At 51.3% G+C, this 20,746-nt stretch overlaps 1 protein-coding gene across 11 annotated transcripts in view; it reads left to right on the forward strand.

Annotated features, from left to right (window-relative positions):
• The window catches only part of DOCK3 (dedicator of cytokinesis 3), a 160,742-nt gene that overhangs the window by 71,259 nt on the left and 68,737 nt on the right, over positions 1 to 20,746 (forward strand). For 8 of the 11 annotated variants that reach the window (XM_040358742.1, XM_040358731.1, XM_040358732.1 and 5 more), the window contains exons 6-10: positions 9,243 to 9,391; positions 10,448 to 10,532; positions 15,004 to 15,093; positions 17,507 to 17,658; positions 17,769 to 17,850. In XM_040358742.1, the coding sequence (XP_040214676.1) occupies positions 9,243 to 9,391; positions 10,448 to 10,532; positions 15,004 to 15,093; positions 17,507 to 17,658; positions 17,769 to 17,850 (558 nt within the window). The remainder of the gene's footprint in view (positions 1 to 9,242; positions 9,392 to 10,447; positions 10,533 to 15,003; positions 15,094 to 17,506; positions 17,659 to 17,768; positions 17,851 to 20,746) is intronic. The other 3 variants (XM_040358736.1, XM_040358740.1, XM_040358741.1) reach the window with 1 other exon arrangement.

Raw genomic sequence — 20,746 nt, forward strand, 5'->3', positions numbered from 1 at the left:
TCACATATGCAAATGAGGGAGATACGCCGATTCACGAACGTACGTGCGTCCGGTGTAAAGTTATGCCCCATAAAGGAGGTGTAACTCAGCAGCAAAGGGCTGCACCAGGGAACGCAAGCCGACGTATTTTACGTAGGACGTGAATATGACTGGGTGTAGGTTACGTTCACGCCGCAGGCAGTGATCCGACGTATCTTAGGCAGTTGTTCCGACGTGATTGTGAACATGCGTACTGGGATGCGGCCACGGGACGCAATACTGTAAAAAGGATTGTAAAGGATTTCTGTTGTTTCAGCGCTGTAAAAATCCCAACACTGTAAATGTTTTTACATTTTATTCTCCAGGGCCTCTGCTTTCAGAAATTGTATCGAGTTTGGGGGTTCTAAGCAGGGCCGGTGCTACCACTAGGCAGCCGCCTAGGGCGCACTACTGCCTGGGGCGCCCGGCCACTGGTATTTCTACTCTCTTCTCTCTGCAGCAAGCAGCTAAGTCTCAGCATCAGCAGGCAGCCGCCGCTCCGTTCGCACAAAGAGTCAGAGGCTCAGCGACTTTGTCCCAACTCCCAAATGAATGGAAGCAAGCAAACATTCATTTGATTGGCGCTGGTGAGGCTGCATTTGATGGGCGCTGGTGAGGCTGCATTTGATGGGCGCTGGTGAGGCTGCATTTGATGGGCATTGGTGAGGCTGCATTTGATGGGCACTGGTGAGGCTGCATTTGATGGGCACTGGTGAGGCTGCATTTGATGGGCGCTGGTGAGGCTGAATTTGATGGGCACTGGTGAGGCTGCATTTGATGGGCACTGGTGAGGCTGCATTTGATGGGTGCTGGTGAGGCTGCATTTGATGGGCGCTGGTGAGGCTGCATTTGATGGGCGCTGGTGAGGCTGCATTTGATGGGCGCTGGTGAGACTGCATTTGATGGGCGCTGGTGAGGCTGCATTAATGGGCACTGGTGGGCTACATTTGATGGGCGCTGGTGAGGCTTCATTTGATGGGTGCTGGTGAGGCTGCATTTGATTGGCGCTGGTGAGGCTTAATTTGATGGGCGCTGGTGAAGCTGCATTTGATGGGCACTGGTGAGGGTGAATTTGATGGGCGCTGGTGAAGCTGCATTTCATGGGCACTGGTGAGGATGAATTTGATGGGCACTGGTGAGGCTGCATTTGATGGGCGCTGGTGAAGCTGCATTTCATGGGCACTGGTGAGGATGAATTTGATGGGCACTGGTGAGGCTGCATTTGATGGGCGCTGGTGAAGCTGCATTTCATGGGCACTGGTGAGGATGAATTTGATGGGCACTGGTGAGGCTGCATTTGATGGGCACTGGTGAGGCTGCATTTGATGGGCGCTGGTGAGGCTGCATTTCATGGGCACTGGTGAGGCTGCATTTGATGGGCACTGGTGAGGCTGCATTTGATGGGCGCTGGCGAGGCTGCATTTGATGGGCGCTGGTGAGGCTGCATTTGATGGGCGCTGGTGAGGCTGCATTTGATGGGCGCTGGTGAGGCTGCATTTGATGGGCACTGGTGAGGCTGCATTTGATGGGCGCTGGTGAGGCTTAGATTGATGGGCGCTGGTGAGGCTACATTTGATGAGCGCTGGCGAGGCTACATTTGATGGGCACTGGTGAGTCTGCATTTGATGGGCGCTGGTGAGGCTGCATTTGATTGGCACTGGTGAGGCTTCATTTGATGGGTGCTGGTGAGGCTGCATTTGATGGGCACTGGTGAGGCTGCATTTGATAGGCACTGGTGAGGCTGCATTTGATGGGCGCTGGTGAGGCTGCATTTGATTGGCGCTCGAGAGGCTGCATTTGATGGGCGCTGGTGAGGCTGCATTTGATGGGCACTGGTGAGGATGGATTTGATTGGCACTGGTGAGGCTGCATTTGATTGGCACTGGTGAGGCTTCATTTGATGGGCGCTGGTGAGGCTGCATTTGATGGGCACTGGTGAGGCTTCATTTGATGGGCATTGGTGAGGCTGCATTTGATGGGCGCTGGTGAGACTGCATTTGATGGGCGCTTCATGAAAAGGGTGGGTTATACACGGGCAGGGGGCGTCTCCCGTCGCACTTCAATGCCTTTTGGCGAAATGTCTAAATTTCACGAATTTCTCGCAATTATTTTCCATAATTTCAGGAAAATTGTAACTTTTTGAATTTATTAGAAGAGAGGCTCCTCCCATGTTCTTCTCCGGAGTCTCCTCATTGGCTGTCTCTGAGCCATCATCAGACGTATAACGCGTTTTTTTTTTAGGGTACAACCTGCGGCGTTTTTTCTGCGTTCTCTTATGTAAGCGGTCTCCTGCGCGGAGCCTCCCCTCGCGGCGGCGTGCTGTAGTACGCAGAGACATCCTCGCCCCGCCGCCCGTGTGCTTATGTGACCTTAATACAGTGACCCAGTTTTGGTGCGTCGGGGACGGGCGCCTGAAGCGGCTTCTTCTGTTACAATGACATTAGTGCGTTTCGCTCCCCCCCCCCTCCCCCATCCAGTCAGAGTTACTTCTCCTTCCAAATGTGTAAATCCCCCCCCCCATATTATTAATTCCCCCCTCCCCCCTGTGGCGTGCCGGACTCCCGGCCTAATCCTCTCCCCCCCCCTTTACATGCGAGTGGTTTGGCACCGGGTGGGGCGTATTTGGAAAGCGCCGGTGAGCAGATTAGTAGCGCGGCAGACGGAGCGTAATCGCGGGAGAGGAGGGGGGGCAGGGCGCAAGTTCACCTTTGTCCCCATTGGCTCGTCGGCAGAACCTTCATATTCTCAATTACACTTCATTATGTTTTCATGTCCTCAGATTTCGGCTTCTCAACTCCGCCTACTTTTTTTTTTTTTTTCGGGTTTTGCCGGCAATGGAAGCTAGAGGGCGCCACCCCGCTGGTCACCGCAGGTCACACACAACTCTCATCAACCTCCGACGGGGGCATGTTTTCCAGACGTGACGATCGATTCTGATGTCTAGCGGGATCGATCGATAAATAGCGATCACTGAAATATTAAACTACTTACCTTACTAGGGGGCACTGCTGCTCCGAACCCCCCCCCCCCCCCCGTGCTGCCGACAGCTGGAAGTCCGGGCAATTATTTCACATGAAGAATAAATAATGGGGCAGTATTCCCCCCACTGACACCAATGATGGGACACTATTCCCCCCACTGACACCAATGATGGGACACTATTCCTCCCACTGACACCAATGATGGGACACTATTCCTCCCACTGATACCAATGATGGGACACTATTCCTCCCACTAACACCAATGATGGGACACTATTCCTCCCACTGACACCAATGATGGGGCACTATTCCTCCCACTGACACCAATGATGGGACACTATTCCTCCCACTGACACCAATGATGGGACACTATTCCTTCCACTGACACCAATGATGGGACACTATTCCTCCCACTGACACCAATGATGGGATACTATTCCTCCCACTGACACCAATGATGGGGCACTATTCCCCCCACTGACACCAATGATGGGACACTATTCCCCCCAACTGACACCAATGATGGGACACTATTCCTCCCACTGACACCAATGATGGGATACTATTCCTCCCACTGACACCAATGATGGGACACTATTCCTTCCACTGATACCAATGATGGGACACTATTCCTCCCACTGACACCAATGATGGGACACTATTCCTTCCACTGATACCAATGATGGGACACTATTCCTCCCACTGACACCAATGATGGGATACTATTCCTCCCACTGACACCAATGATGGGACACTATTCCTCCCACTGACACAAATGATGGGACACTATTCCTCCCACTGCCACCAATGATGGGACACTATTCCTCCCACTGACACCAATGATGGGACACTATTCCTCCCACTGACACCAATGATGGGACACTATTCCCCCCACTGACACCAATGATGGGACACTATTCCCCCCACTGACACCAATGATGGGACACTATTCCTCCCACTGACACCAATGATGGGACACTATTCCTCCCACTGACACCAATGATGGGGGACACTATTCCTCCCACTGACACCAATGATGGGACACTATTCCCCCCACTGACACCAATGATGGGGCACTATTCCTCCCACTGATACCAATGATGGGACACTATTCCTCCCACTGCCACCAATGATGGGACACTATTCCTCCCACTGACACCAATGATGGGACACTATTCCTCCCACTGACACCAATGATGGGACACTATTCCTCCTACTGATACCAATGATGGGACACTATTCCCCCCACTGACAAAGTCAATGCCCCGCGCTCTCCTTGATTCCAGTTATAAAGATCTATAAATGATTCTTCCTCTGTCACAATGATGGGGAGATCCTGCGGATGACTTTGTGTCCAATGACAGGTCCTCTTTTTTGCACACCTGCAGTTGGGAATTCTTGAACCCGTTCTCCGGATGCCGCTCGTCGCAGTGATGGGCGCGGATTCTCAGCAGTTTGTCTCCATGGAAACGCTGCAAAACTCTCCCAGCTTCCCACGCATCCCCTCCTCCTCCTCCTCCTCCTCTCTTCTCGTGCCCACTCACTTCTCACCATCGCCTCCTTCCTCCCGGTGCCCCCTGTGTGCCAGAGTCAGCATAGCGGGGGGCCAAAGAGAACCTGTAATGTCTTGTAGAAGGAATGCAGAGTCTTCAGAAAGATACAAATTCCCATCAATAAAACAAAAGAAAATCCAGAACAGCAAACTAGAGATAAAATCACATCAACTGTCACTTCCGAGAGGCTGGAAACCCACCATAGATCCAGAATTATTGTCAGAGACTGCAGACACACTACAGGAGAGGGTCAGAGACTGCAGGCATGCTACAGGAGACGGTCAGAGACTGCAGACATACTACAGGAGGAGGTCAGAGACTGCAGACTTACTACAGGAGATGGTCAGAGACTGCAGACACACTACAGGAGACGATCAGAGACTGCAGACACACTACAGGAGACGATCAGAGACTGCAGACATACTACAGGAGACAATCAGAGACTGCAGACACACTACAGGAGGAGGTCAGAGACTGCAGACATACTACAGGAGAGGGTCAGAGACTGCAGGCATGCTACAGGAGACGGTCAGAGACTGCAGACATACTACAGGAGACGGTCAGAGACTGCAGACACAGTACAGGAGAGGGTCAGAGACTGCAGACATACTACAGGAGAGGGTCAGAGACTGCAGACATACTACAGGAGACGATCAGAGACTGCAGACATACTACAGGAGACGATCAGAGACTGCAGACATAATACAGGAGACGATCAGAGACTGCAGACATACTACAGGAGATGGTCAGAGACTGCAGAGATCCTACAGGAGATGGTCAGAGATTGCAAACATACTACAGGAGATGGTCAGAGACTGCAGACATAGTACAGGAGACGGTTAGAGACTGCAGACACACTACAGGAGATGGTCAAAGACTGCAGACACACTACAGGAGATGGTCAGAGACTGCAGAGATCCTACAGGAGATGGTCAGAGACTGAAGACATACTACAGGAAAGGGTCAGAGACTGCAGACATACTACAGGAGATGGTCAGAGACTGCAGACATAATACAGGAGATGGTCAGAGACTGCAGACATAATACAGGAGATGGTCAGAGACTGCAGACATAATACAGGAGATGGTCAGAGACTGAAGACATAGTACAGGAGATGGTCAGAGACTGCAGACATACTACAGGAGATGGTCAGAGACTGCAGACATAGTACAGGAGATGGTCAGAGACTGCAGACACACTACAGGAGATGGTCAGAGACTGCAGACACAGTACAGGAGATGGTCAGAGACTGCAGACATAGTACAGGAGACGGTTAGAGACTGCAGACATAGTACAGGAGACGGTTAGGGACTGCAGACACACTACAGGAGATGGTCAGAGACTGCAGACATAGTACAGGAGATGGTCAGAGACTGCAGACATAGTACAGGAGATGGTCAGAGACTGCAGACATATTACAGGAGATGGTCAGAGACTGCAGACTTATAACATGGATGGGCAGCGCAGAATAAATCAAACCAATAACTGTTAGAAGTCAGGCCAATAATGACTTTTATTTCATTGGCTGTCTGCAGGGGCCCCTGGGGCCACACAGTAAGTGCCAAAGGGCCACATGCAACAGGATGGGCACCAGGGCTCTGGGCGGAGTCCTCCTTCAACCCTCATGGCCACCAATACAGAGCCAATGGCTGCACTGATCTTGATAATCGGTAACTTTGTATACAAAGTGTAACCTGCAGAATAGTGAAGGAGCTTTATCCGTATCACCCGACGATTTTTAGTCCCCGCCCGTCCAGCGCGGGATTGGCCGTATTCCGGAGACATGTTTTCCCCGCCGCTTGTTTTGCTGTCTGTTTTCTGGTGTTTCTGCCAGGAATCCAGAAGTGATTTATTCCGAATGTTTGCTGATTTCCTCTAAATTTGGACAGGTTTGGACGTCTCGTCTCCGGCGCGGCGTGGGCCCCGCCTCCGACAAACAAACTATTTCCAGCATCGGGCGCAACAGAATTTTAATTTTATGCTAAATTGTAGGAGGGAGGGGGGGGGGGTCACCTTCCTCGTTTCTGAACCGCCATCTGTAATCCTAGCCGGGGAAAGGTTTCCCGCACGCCGCTCATCGCCATCGGACGCCGGCGAGGATCCCGTCTCTCCGGGAAGACGATGAGCGACAGGTTTTTTAAACATTGCCAGAAGTTGGGGGAAATCTGTGACAAACGCCAGATTTTATTACAATGGCGTCTGATTTCCTATGAATAGGACAGCTGCTTGTCGGTCTGATTTTACGGCGGGATCGAGCGTAGGTGTGCGCAGTCTGCTGATGGCGAGAAGCTCGGAATAATTACAGAGACGGCTTGTGAGAGTAAAATCTGGGCAGAATCTCTGAGATTCCCACATCCAATATTCCTATTCCCTGCCAACCGCAACGCAACTACAGCCGCGTTCTCAGTGATGTCATCGCTCTCTAGTGAATGGATAGGCTGCGTTCTCAGTGATGTCACCGCTCTCTAGTGAATGGATAGGCTGCGTTCTCAGTGATGTCATCGCTCTCTAGTGAATGGATAGGCTGCGTTCTCAGTGATGTCACCGCTCTCTAGTGAATGGATAGGCTGCGTTCTCAGTGATGTCACCGCTCTCTAGTGATTGGATAGGCTGCGTTCTCAGTGATGTCATCGCTCTCTAGTGAATGGATAGGCTGCGTTCTCAGTGATGTCACCGCTCTCTAGTGATTGGATAGGCTGCCTTCTCAGTGATGTCATCGCTCTCTAGTGAATGGATAGGCTGCGTTCTCAGTGATGTCACCGCTCTCTAGTGATTGGATAGGCTGCATTCTCAGTGATGTCACCGCTCTCTCTAGTGAATGGATAGGCTGCATTCTCAGTGATGTCACCGCTCTCTAGTGAATGGATAGGCTGCATTCTCAGTGATGTCACCGCTCTCTAGTGAAGGGATAGGCTGCATTCTCAGTGATGTCACCGCTCTCTAGTGATTGGATTGGCTGCATTCTCAGTGATGTCACCGCTCTATAGTGAATGGATAGGCTGCATTCTCAGTGATGTCACCGCTCTCTAGTGAAGGGATAGGCTGCAGTCTCAGTGATGTCACCGCTCTCTAGTGAATGGATAGGCTGCATTCTCAGTGATGTCACCGCTCTCTAGTGATTGGATAGGCTGCATTCTCAGTGATGTCACCGCTCTCTAGTGATTGGATAGGCTGCATTCTCAGTGATGTCACCGCTCTATAGTGAATGGATAGGCTGCATTCTCAGTGATGTCACCGCTCTCTAGTGAATGGATATGCTGCATTCTCAGTGATGTCATCGCTCTCTAGTTAATGGATAGGCTGCAGTCTCAGTGATGTCACCGCTCTATAGTGAATGGATAGGCTGCATTCTCAGTGATGTCACCGCTCTCTAGTGAATGGATATGCTGCATTCTCAGTGATGTCATCGCTCTCTAGTTAATGGATAGGCTGCAGTCTCAGTGATGTCACCGCTCTCTAGTGAATGGATAGGCTGCATTCTCAGTGATGTCTCCGCTCTCTAGTGATTGGATAGGCTGCATTCTCAGTGATGTCACCGCTCTCTAGTGAATGGATAGGCTGCATTCTCAGTGATGTCACCGCTCTCTAGTGAATGGATAGGCTGCATTCTCAGTGATGTCACCGCTCTTTAGTCTTGTATTAGATCTGCAGTGTGTTGGGTCAATGTAAGGCTATTAGTGTTGGTGTGTGAGATCTAACGGGCAGGGCCGCCATCAGGGGGGTACAGGGGCCCGGGGGTTCCCAGGGGCACGGATGCCAACCCCCTATTCTTTCAAAAAAAAATTTGTTCGTCAGCACCCAAAGCCCCCCCCCCCCCCCGACCTGTAAGGGGCCCGGTGGTCCCCAGGCGCCCTAATGGCACGGCCCCCCGCCCCCGGATGGCAACCCCCCTTTTTTTTTGTACGTCAGCACCCAAAGCCCCCCTGACCTTAATTCGCTGCACCCCCGCTTCTTAATTCATGTCGCCCCGCGCCCCCAGTTCTCAATTTGCGGCAGCACCCCTCCCCCCCCCCCCCCCGTTCTCTGCTCCACCAGGGGGCCCATGCCTGAAGCTGTGTAAGGGGCCCCAAAATTCCTGATGGCTGCCCTGCTAACGGGGTTTTCCTGCCGTGTACAGACACTCAGGGCCGGCCTTTGGGGTGTGCGAGCTGTGCGGCCGCACAGGGCGCCATGGGCAACAGGGGCGCCGTGCGGCCATCCAGAGGCGTACTAAGGGGGGGTTTTAGACCGGCACCCCCTCCGCGATTGTATTACACCCGCGGTGGCACTCGCACTGAAGGGGGGCTGCACTGAACGGGGGGGGGGGGGCTGCACTGATATGAAATATTTTTTTCCTCTTTGTGTATGTTTAGGTGACCAGGGGGCCAGGGGTGAAGATGGGGGGGGGTGGCGCCACAGGATTAGCTCGCACAGGGCGCCTGAACACCTAAGGCCGGCCCTGCAGACACTACTACACATCTGCTTCCATCGTACATACCTGTGCGCACTGCCTGTATAATGGTGATGCTGGTGATTAATCTCTCTGTGATGTCATCTCGTGTTCTGCCTCCCACTCTCTCTGTAATCTCACGTCCTGCACACGTCTTCTCTGTCTCTTTATCCTCGCTCTCTCTCTTTACTCCATCTTTCTTCCCGATGTTGATGCCGGACATTGCCCCACATCTTCCTCTCTTTTCTTCTCTCACCCCAGAAGCACAAGGTCGACCTCTTCTACAAGCTGCGCCATGTCATGAACGAGGTGATTGACCTGCGCAGGCAGCTGCAGTCGGGTCACCTGACTCAGGACCAAGTACGAGAGGTCAAGCGACATCTGACCGTCCGACTGGACTGGGGCAATGAGTGAGTATGGCGCTCGGAGTTCCTCCTCCATAGGTATTGGCGGCTGTGGGTCACCTTGTTCCTTTGTTATTACGAGGGCCGTACCAAAAGTTATGCAAAAGTGGGCACGACTTTTTTTTTTATTAAGTTACGTCGGTCAGTCCAATTTTACATGTCGGTAGAGTAACTCTTCCTCTGTATGAATTATTTTTCTTTATCACTGCAGGTAAATAATGGATTCCAAAAAGAGGCAATGTGTCGCCATTGAAAGGTTCAGGCTGTGCGACATACAGAGGATGGGTACAGAGATGGCACCATTGATGGGCAATGTCTTCTCATTGGTGACTCTTGTCAGTGGTGTCATCTTCAGCAACATTTGTAGCCTTTTGTGGATGTCAGACGTCCCTCACCCTTCCTTTATCAAGAACTCAATGGTGGCACATTCCTTCTGCTTGGAATCCATTATTTACCTGCAATGAAAAAGAAGAGATACTGTAGAGCAGTGGCCCCCAAATTGCAGTCCGGGGGCCGAATGCGGCCCTTTGCTTGCCTTTATCTAGCCCCTGGGCCACTATTCATCCGCAGACACCAATGATGCAACACTATTTCACCCACTGATACCAATGTTGGGACACTATACCTTGGCTGTTCCGCCTCTGCACTGCCTCCTGGCGTGGTGGCAATCTGTAAGCCCGGGTGCCCCATAATCTTCTATTGCCCGGGGGCCCCCATGAGTTGTCAGTCCACCCCTGATCATGACCCTGACCCTGAAGAAGGAGGAGATCCTTGGCCCCCTGAAACGCTTTGTGTTGTCCCCTTGTAAACAGGAATCAATATTAAAAGCACAGTTGGTGCCCCCAATGGACTTTGCGGAGGTGTATTTGCCATAGGACAGCGACGGGCCTGTGTCTTGAAGAGCAGAGAGGAAATGATGGCCTCACACGGTTATTAGCTAATTAAATAATAAATTATGAATAACAATTAGTAGAGCGATGATTGAGGCTTACTTCTCAGGCTGTAACTTTGGGCGGATTACATACATTTTCTCATTGCCTTCTCTGTGTCCCCCCCCCCCAGGCACCTTGGTCTGGACTTAGTCCCCCGTAAGGAGTTTGAAGTGGTCGATTCTGAACAGATCAGCGTCTCTGACTTATACAAGATGGTGAGTAATAAACAGGATTAGAAATGGAGAGATGTTTGCACTCAAATCCGAACAGCTTACATATATATATACGGTATATAACACATCAGGTATGTAAGCTGTTTGGATTTGAGAAGACATTTCTATTGCGTACCTGATGTCAGTGACCAGACCTGAGTCTGAACTGTGTCTGTCTGGCCTTTACTGGGACTATGTGTCTGTTAAAGCATTCTGTAAGTGTTTGATTTTTGCACAGCAGGATATGGACTGGCCAAATAGGGATTACTTTGACACAGTTGGACAGATAGGGATCATTTTGAAGCAGTTGGCCAGAAAGTGATCACATTGGCGCAGTTGATCAGAGAAGGATCATTTGGACACAGTTGGCCAGAAAGGGATTACGTTGATACAGTTGGCCAAAGAGGGGTCACTTTTGAGTTTAGCAGGACAGTTTGACTCAGAGGGATCACATTGACGCAGTTGACCAGAGAGGGATCACATAGATGCAGTTCAACAAAGAGGCATCACTTTGATGCAGTTGGCCAGAGTAATCACATTGGTGCTGCTGGCCAGAGATTGATCACTTTGATGCAGCTGGCCAAAGATTGATCACTTGGACACAGTTGGCCAAAGAGGAATCACATTGATGCAGTTTGCCAGAGATTGATCACTTTGATGCAGCTGGCCAGAGATTGATCACTTGGACACAGTTGGCCAAAGAGGAATCACATTGATGCAGTTGACCAGCGAGGGTTTACTTTGACTCAGCTGGCCAGAGTGATCGCATTGACACAGTTGACCAGAGAGGGATCACTTTAATGCTGTTCACCAGAGAGGGATCAATTTGACTAGGTTGGCCAAACAAGGATCACCTGGACACAGTTGGCCAGAGAGGTACCACTTGGACACAGTTGGTCAGAGAGGAATTGCTGTGACACAATTGGCCAAAGAGGGATCACATTGATGCAGTTGAACACTTTGACTCAGTTGGCCAGAGTAATCACATTGGTGCAGTTTGCCAGAGAAGGATCACTTTTGATGCAGCTGGCCAGAGATTGATCACTTGGACATGGTTGGCTAGAGAGACATCACATTGACACAGTTGGCCAAAGGGGGATCACATTGACACAGTTGACCAGAGAGGAATCACTTTGACTCAGTTTCCCAGACAATGATCACTTTGACTTAGTTGGCCAGACAATGATCACTTTGACTTAGTTGGCCAGACAAGGATCATTTTGACTTAGTTGGCCAGAGAGGGATCACTTTGACAAAGTTGGCCATAGAGGGATCACTTTGACAAAGTTGGCCAGAGAGGGATCACTTTGACAAAGTTGGCCAGAGAGGGATCACTTTGACAAAGTTGGCCAGAGAGGGATCACTTTGACAAAGTTGGCCAGAGAGGGATCACTTTGACAAAGTTGGCCAGAGAGGGATCACTTTGACAAAGTTGGCCAGAGAGGGATCACTTTGACAAAGTTGGCCAGAGAGGGATCACTTTGACAAAGTTGGCCAGAGAGGGATCACTTTGACAAAGTTGGCCAGAGAAGGATTACTTTGATGCAGCTGGCCAGGGAGCGATCACATTGACACAACTGGCCAGAGTGATCACCTTATTGCAGTTTGCCATAAAAGGATCACGTTGACACAGTTGACCAGAGAGGGATAATTTAATGCAGTTGGCCAAAGAAGCCTATCTTTGATGCAGTTGACTGCATTGTGACACAGTTGGCCAGATGGGGACAATTCAGAAGCAGTTTATCCAGATGGGGATCACTTTGACGCAGTTGGCCAGATGGGGATCACCTTGACGTAGTTCACCAGAGAGGCATCACATTGACGCAGTTCGCCAAAGAATGATCATTAATTGAATGCAGTGGGCCAGAGAGGGATTGCTTTGCTGCAAATGACCAGAAAAGGATCACGCTGACATAATTGGCCACAGAGTTATCACTTTAATGCAGTTGGCCAGAGAGGGATCACTTTGATATTATTTTGATACAGTTGGCCAGTCTGAATGTTTATTGCAATATATGGAAACCTTTCTAGAAATGTGTAATAGTGTATAGCAGTGTGCAGAGGGTTAATTCCCCATTTTTAGAGTAGTAACAGGATTCTCTGGAGCTTGTTTGCCTCTGTAGCTGTTTTAGTGATGGGGCTACAAGTCATGCCAGGGGGGGGGGGGGGGATCCCGCGCTGGCAATTTCCTCTCCTGTTTGGAGTCTGTTGATGAACTGGAGGTGATTTAATGGGAGAATTAATCGGCAGGCGGTCCTGTGCAGTTGCTGTGTTGGTCTCCTGCAGTGCTAGAAAGACCAGCTATGTGGAGCTACACAGAGAAAACCAGACTCAACATAAGTGAAGCAATACTATTTATTAAGAACACAAATCACAGGTGACATAAAACACCAATCCAGCAACCACTACATAACCCAGAGATCCGCAGAGGGAAAATCAAATAACTATGTACAGAGAGGAAGGAGAAATCAGGTAAAGCAAGGAAAAGCGAAGGGTACAGGGAAAGGCGAGGGGTACAAAAAGGCGAGGGGTACAGGGAAAGGCGAGGGGTACAAAAAGGCGAGGGGTACAGGGAAAGGCGAGGGGTACAGGGAAAGGCGAGGGGTACAGGGAAAGGCAAGGGGTACAGGGAAAGGCAAGGGGTACAGGGAAAGGTGAGGTGTACAAAAAGGCGAGGGGTACAGGGAAAGGCGAGGTGTACAAAAAGGCGAGGGGTACAAAAAGGCGAAGGGTACAAAAAGGTGAAGGGTACAGGGAAAGGCGAGGGGTACAAAAAGGCGAGGGGTACAAAAAGGCGAGGGGTACAAAAGGGCGAGGGGAAAGGCGAGGGGTACAGGGAAAGGCGAGGGGTACAAAAAGGCGAGGGGTACAAAAAGGCAAGGGGTACAGGGAAAGGCGAGGGGTACAAAAAGGCGAGGGGTACAGGGAAAGGCGAGGGGTACAGGGAAAGGCGAGGGGTACAGGGAAAGGCAAGGGGTACAGGGAAAGGCGAGGGGTACAAAAAGGCGAGGGGTACAGGGAAAGGCGAGGGGTACAGGGAAAGGCGAGGGGTACAGGGAAAGGCAAGGGGTACAGGGAAAGGCGAGGGGTACAAAAAGGCGAGGGGTACAAAAAGGCGGGGGGTACGGGGAAAGGCGAAGGGTACGGGGAAAGGCGAGGGGTACAGGGAAAGGCGAAGGGTACAAAAAGGCGAAGGGTACAGGGAAAGGCGAAGGGTACATGGAAAGGCGAGGGGTACAGGGAAAGGCGAAGGGTACAGGGAAAGGCGAAGGGTACAGGGAAAGGCGAAGGGTACAGGGAAAGGCGAGGGGTACAGGGAAAGGCGAGGGGTACAGGGAAAGGCGAGGGGTACAAAAGGCGAGGGGTACAGGGAAAGGCGAAGGGTACAAAAAGGCGAAGGGTACAGGGAAAGGCGAGGGGTACAAAAAGGCGAGGGGTACAGGGAAAGGCGAAGGGTACAAGGAAAGGCGAGGGGTACAGGGAAAGGCGAGGGGTACAGGGAAAGGCGAGGGGTACAGGGAAAGGCTAAGGGTACAGGGAAAGGCGAGGGGTACAAAAAGGCGAGGGGTACAGGGAAAGGCGAGGGGTACAGGAAAAGGCGAAGGGTACAGGGAAAGGCGAGGGGTACAGGGAAAGGCGAAGGGTACAAAAAGGTGAGGGGTACAGGGAAAGGCGAGGGGTACAGGGAAAGGCGCAGGGTACAGGGAAAGGCGCGGGGTACAGGGAACAAAGATCAAGATAGGTCAAGGACGGGTGTCAGATACAAAGGCAACGGGTACAGGTAGCCGGACGTGGGTCAGGAACTGGGCTGGAACAGGTAGCAGGGCAATAGGTACAGGTGGCGGGGTCAGGAGGCAGCAGGAGGAAGGTCAGGAATGAGTAGAGTGTATAAAGGCATCAGGTAGTGAAGGCATTTAGGAATGATGGGCAAAATGGACCCGGGGCACTGGCTACAAGTGGCAGGGTCAGGAGGTGGCAGGGCAGGATGGGGACCAGAAGTTTGGCTTCCTGTGACAGCCTCACCATGGGATCTCCGCTGCGCACACATTCACTGCACATTCGCTGTCCTACAAATGAGGGTTTTCGCCTGATACTCAAAATCTGTCTTTATTTGCAGCAGCTGAAATCTGAAATCAGGCTTGCAGTGAGCGGACAAGCCATTAAGCAGAGGGTGGGGGAGGGGAATTTAGAGGCCATATTATAATTTTTTTTTAGGAAGGAGAGAGCTCTAGGTGTAGTCAGTCTCAGGACAAGCAGGAGGAAGGACGGGAGTCTGCAGAGCTGGGGGCTTTGAAAAGTGTTGTCACCCTCATCCTCAGCCATGTAACCGAGGGGGATGGGGGGAGGGGGGGATCACAGAAGCGCATGCATTACTATTAAAATGTCTGGTATGTGTATTTTTATGGCTGCGACGTCGCCCAGAACGGGGCTGATGAACCTCATCGCATCTGACAGCGTGTAATTTTCTCCGCAGCATCTGTCAAGCCGACACAGCGTGCAGCAGAGCACCAATCAGGTGAGAGGGGCGGCGAGTGACGGAGAGCGAAGAGGAGCCGGGAAGGAGGTCAGCAATTAAATCCTGGCAGGGCAAGGCTAAGGGAGCCAGGAGGTCATTATCACCCCCCGATCCTCGTTCCTCTGACGGGCGCGGAGTCGGATCTCTGAGCTCCCCGCGGCGCGGAGAGAGCGTGCCGGCGGCGTACAGAAAACCCGCTGACCTGACAAAGGGAACGCTTATTAATAGATCTGCCCTATTTCCACCGGACTGAGTGGATTTAGAAAAGAGGCGGAATGCAAAGAACTAAACATCTCCCCTGTAACGAGGATAGGGGGGGGGGGTACTATGAACATTCTATATTAAGTATTCAATTAAAAAATAAAATAATGAAAACTACTGACACCGTCCACTGCTCTACTGACACCGTCCACTGCCCTACTGACACCATCCACTGCCCTACTGACACCGTCCACTGCCCTACTGACACCGTCCACTGCTCTACTGACACCGTCCACTGCCCTACTGACACCGTCCACTGCCCTACTGACACCGTCCACTGCTCTACTGACACCGTCCACTGCCCTACTGACACCGTCCACTGCCCTACTGACACCGTTCACTGCCCTACTGACACCGTCCACTGCCCTACTGACACCGTCCACTGCCCTACTGACACCGTCCACTGCTCTACTGACACTGTCCTCTGCCCTACTGACACCGTCCACTGCCCTACTGACACCGTCCACTGCTCCACTGACACCGTCCCCTGCCCTACTGACACCGTCCACTGCCCTACTGACATCGTCCACTGCCCTACTGACATCGTCCTCTGCCCTACTGACACCGTCCACTGCCCTACTGACACCATCCACTGCCCTACTGACACCGTCCACTGCCCTACTGACACCAATCTTTGCCCTACTGACACCGTCCACTGCCCTACTGACACCGTCCTCTGCCCTACTGACATCGTCCACTGCTCTACTGACACCGTCCACTGCCCTACTGACATCGTCCTCTGCCCTACTGACACCGTCCACTGCCCTACTGACACCATCCACTGCCCTACTGACACCGTCCACTGCTCTACTGACACCGTCCACTGCCCTACTGACACCAATCTTTGCCCTACTGACACCGTCCACTGCCCTACTGACACCGTCCTCTGCCCTACTGACACCGTCCACTGCTCTACTGACACCGTCCTCTGCCCTACTGACACCGTCCACTGCCCTACTGACACGGTCCTCTGCCCTACTGACACCGTCCCCTGCCCTACTGACACCGTCCACTGCCCTACTGACACCGTCCCCTGCCCTACTGACACCGTCCACTGCCCTACTGACATCGTCCACTGCTCTACTGACACCGTCCACTGCTCTACTGACACCGTCCACTGCCCTACTGACCCCGTCCACTGCCCTACTGACACCAATCTTTGCCCTACTGACACCGTCCACTGCCCTACTGACACCAATCTTTGCCCTACTGACACCATCCACTGCCCTACTGACACCATCCACTGCTCTACTGACACCTCCACTGCCCTACTGACACCATCCACTGCTCTACTGGGACCGTCCTCTGCTCTACTGACCCCATCCACTGCCCTACTGACACCATCCACTGCCAAACTGACACCATCCACTGCCCTACTGACACCGTCCACTGCCCTTTTGACACCGTCCACTACTCTACTGACACCGTCCACTGCCCTACTGACACCGTCCACTGCCCTACTGACCCCGTCCACTGCACTACTGACCCCGTCCACTGCCCTACCGACACCGTCCACTGCTCTACTGACACCGTCCACTGCCCTTTTGACACCGTCCACTACTCTTCTGACACCGTCCACTGCCCTACTGACACCGTCCACTGCCCTGACACCGTCCACTGCCCTACTGACCCCGTCCACTGCTCTACTGACACCGTCCACTGCTCTACTGACACTGTCCACTGCCCTACTGACACCGTCCACTGCCCTACTGACACCGTCCACTGCCCTACTGACACCGTCCACTGCTCTACTGACACCGTCCACTGCTCTACTAACACCGTCCGGCGGGGGAACCTCTAAGTTTGTTTGGATGCTCCGGACTCAGTTCGCCCCAATACTAGCCTTCTAGATACCATTACACCGGAGGATTTGCATAGCCGCCACCCCAACCTCCACCATAGTCGGGGGCAGCATCACAGCGCCTCCTTTTGGCAACTGATAAGAACAGATACTATACTTGGTGTTCGCCAAAAGGCAGAGGCATATGTTTGAAACAGCTGACCCGTCCACACCTAACTCTGCAGTAACCAAACGTCCAAGAGCTGCCAGGGTACAATGGCACGGTGTAGTTGGGGAAAATGTCAATGATACGGTGGAATGAACACATAGGGTTGCAGTTATAGAGTACTGGGGAGGGGGGGGTGACAGGGGAAATTGCTGGGACGGGTTGGTGACGGCTGACCTGCTTTCCCCTCACAGGCGGACACCCTGCGTCATCGACACAAGGAGCCTCGCGCCCCGGTGCCTCACCACCTGCTACTCAACTTGAAGAGCTTCACGCACAGCAACATCGGGGAGGACGTGGACCTGTTCTTCTCGCTCTATGACATGAGAGAAGCCCGTCAGATCAGGTGACCTACACCCCGCCGCCTTCCCCGCCGCCACCTTCATGTCATCCTCCAGCTGGGTCACCCCGAGCTCCGCCATGACACTGAACGTTCTCTGTCTTCTCATTCCCCAGCGAGAGGTTTATGGTGAGACTGAACAAAAACGGCGGCCCCAGGAACCCCGATAAGCCGGAGCGACTCTCAGCGCTGTTCACGGTACGTCCCCTTCTAGGAATAAAATTCAACCATTTTCTTTTTTTATGTCAGGTAGACCCAAAAGAAATGTCAAATAAGGAACATTGTGTGGGAGAACCAATCCCAGTGAGGCAGCAATGTGTTACCCTTCATTGTTTTATTCCATCGGCACACGGAGCCCTGAAGAAGCGAGGCCTTCAGAACCTTTCCGAAACGCGTTTGTTCGTTTTACAGAATTTTTAATGATAAAATTACCATATTTGGAAGCTCAGCCCTTGGCATGGTGCTCCTTGTCTTCAATAGATCAATGGATTATACTGAAAGCGCCCCCTAGAGGCCCTAATGAGCCCTGTGAAAGGAGACCTTGAAGCGGACCTTCAGTCATTATTTTTCATCTTTCCATCTATTAAATCTTCTGACCTTATATATTAAAAAAAAAATTCTATTTTATTTTTTTATAAAAAAATGATTTAAAAAAAAAGGGGGTTGCCATCCAGGGCCCTGGGGACCCCTGGGCCCTTTAATAAAAATGAAAAAATATATATATATAAAAAAAACATTAAAAAAGGGGTTGCCATCTGGGGCCCTGGGGACCTCTGGGCCCCTTACAGGTGTACTGCCTGTACCCCCCTAATGGCGGCCCTGTGCGCAGCAGGGGGTCGGATGCGTGCTGGTTCACTATTCCAGGTCCGATTTCAACCTGAATTTTGGGCTGAATTCGGACCTGAAACGGACCATAAAAGGCACACGTTTTTCCTGCAACAAAGCCGAGGGGCTTTCACGCTGGAGCGGTGCGCTAGCAGGACGGTAAAAAAAAAGTCCTGCTAGCAGCATCTTTGGAGCGGTGTGTGTATACCCCTCCCCCACCGATCCGGCCCATTGAAATCAATGGTGCAACGTGGCTATACCGCCGGCAAAGCGCCTCTGCAGAGGCGCTTTGCGGTGTTTTTTTTAACCCTTTCTCTGCTGCTAGCGGGGGGTATAACCGCCCCCCCGCTAGCGGCCGAATACTGCTGCAAAATTGGCGGTAAAGTCGACGTACCTCGCGCCCCAGTGTGAAAGGGGCCTTGTACTGGCCTTTGGAATTTACAAATGCAGCAATTTAGAAATCAGACAGTGGCGGCCCGTCCATAGGGGGCGCCTGGGCGCCGCCCCCCACCCCCCCAAGGCTGCAAAAAAAAAAATGAAAAAAAAAAAAAAAAATGAAAAAAAAAAAAAAAAAGGTCCCTTTAAATTTTTTTTTTTTTTTTTTTAAGTTCTTGAAGTTTACTCTGCTAGGGCGCTGGTCACTGTGAACTATGGGAGCGTTCATGTCACTGCAATCCCGTGATTGCAGGCGAGACGCTGCATTTGCAGGGTTTTGTGTTGATTCGAGGCGCAGAGCTAATAGCCCCAGCACTCTCATTGGTCAGACTTTTGCCTGTCTGTGTGTCTGACCATTAGCAATCACTGTAGGACTTGGGAGGTGCTTCCCCCCCCAGCAGCCGTCTTACTTTCACTTTCTGTTCTAGTGAAGTCAGGAAGACTGTAGTTGGAGGGACTATTTATTTTTTCCTTTCTGCTCCTATGTGGATGTACACTGGCTGCATTTGAAGTATTAGGCTCACACACTGCCTGCCTCCTTCCTCCATCCATCTCCATGTGACAGCCAGCAGTGCACACTGAAAACAGAGAAGGTACAGTACTCCGAGGGTCAGGACGAGGGGGAGGGGGGGAAGTAAATGTTTCACTGACTCCTGATAACAGCTCACTCACTGCACACTAGGCTCAGCCTTATATATTGCAGGAAATAACGTTCTTCCACTGTGACAGGTTACCCTCAGACTGCTGCTATCTCACTGTTTATTCAACTTGAGGACAGAGGTTAACTCTTTACTTACCTGCATTTGTTTTGTTGGTTTCTCTGATTACCTACTGGAGGTAGGGTATGAGCCCAGGTTCAGACTACTGCAATCTAAGACATGGCATGTGATTTGCACCCGCACAGCGGTGCGAATCGCATGCACTGTCAGTGAGATGTGAGTTCAGCCATACAGTTGTTTGGCTGAACTCGCATTAGATTCGCAGGGAAAAAAAAAGTGCAGGGACTTATTTTCCCCCCACACTGAAATTGGATCGCATGGGTGTTCTCACCTATGCGATGCGATTTCTGTGTGAGTTCACAGTTCACACTGCGATCTGTGAACCGATCTGGGGGTGCCATTTACATTGTAATGACACCCGCAGCTGTTCGCAGAGGGCAGTGTGAACTGCCAGCAGGAGAGATGCGATGCGGGAACCAACGCTGAAATCGCACTGGTTCCCGCATTACAATCAGTGTGAACCCAGGCTAAAGGAGAAGGATCATCTCATAAAACCAGGGCTGGTGCTCCATGCTTCTAGATTAGAAGCATCCACTATTTTAGAATTCAACTGTTTGTTAAACCTGGGTGTATTACAAGGATGAGGATGATGATGACGGGTGTATTATACAATGATGAGGAGTATGATGATGATAATGATGGGTGTATAATATGGGGATGACGATGACGGGTGTATTATACAATGATGAGGAGTATGATGATGATGATAATGATGGCTGTATAATATGGGGATGACGATGACGGGTGTATTATACAATGATGAGGAGTATGATGATGATGATGATGGGTGTATAATATGGGGATGACGATGACGGGTGTATTATACAATGATGAGGAGTATGATGATGATAATGATGGGTGTATAATATGGGGATGACGATGACGGGTGTATTATACAATGATGAGGAGTATGATGATGATAATGATGGGTGTATAATATGGGGATGATGATGACGGGTGTATTATACAATGATAAGGAGTATGATGATGATGATAATGATGGGTGTATAATATGGGGATGACGATGACGGGTGTATTATACAATGATGAGGAGT

This window comes from Rana temporaria, chromosome 7 (assembly GCF_905171775.1).
Source record: "Rana temporaria chromosome 7, aRanTem1.1, whole genome shotgun sequence".
NCBI classification, from domain to species: domain Eukaryota; kingdom Metazoa; phylum Chordata; class Amphibia; order Anura; family Ranidae; genus Rana; species Rana temporaria.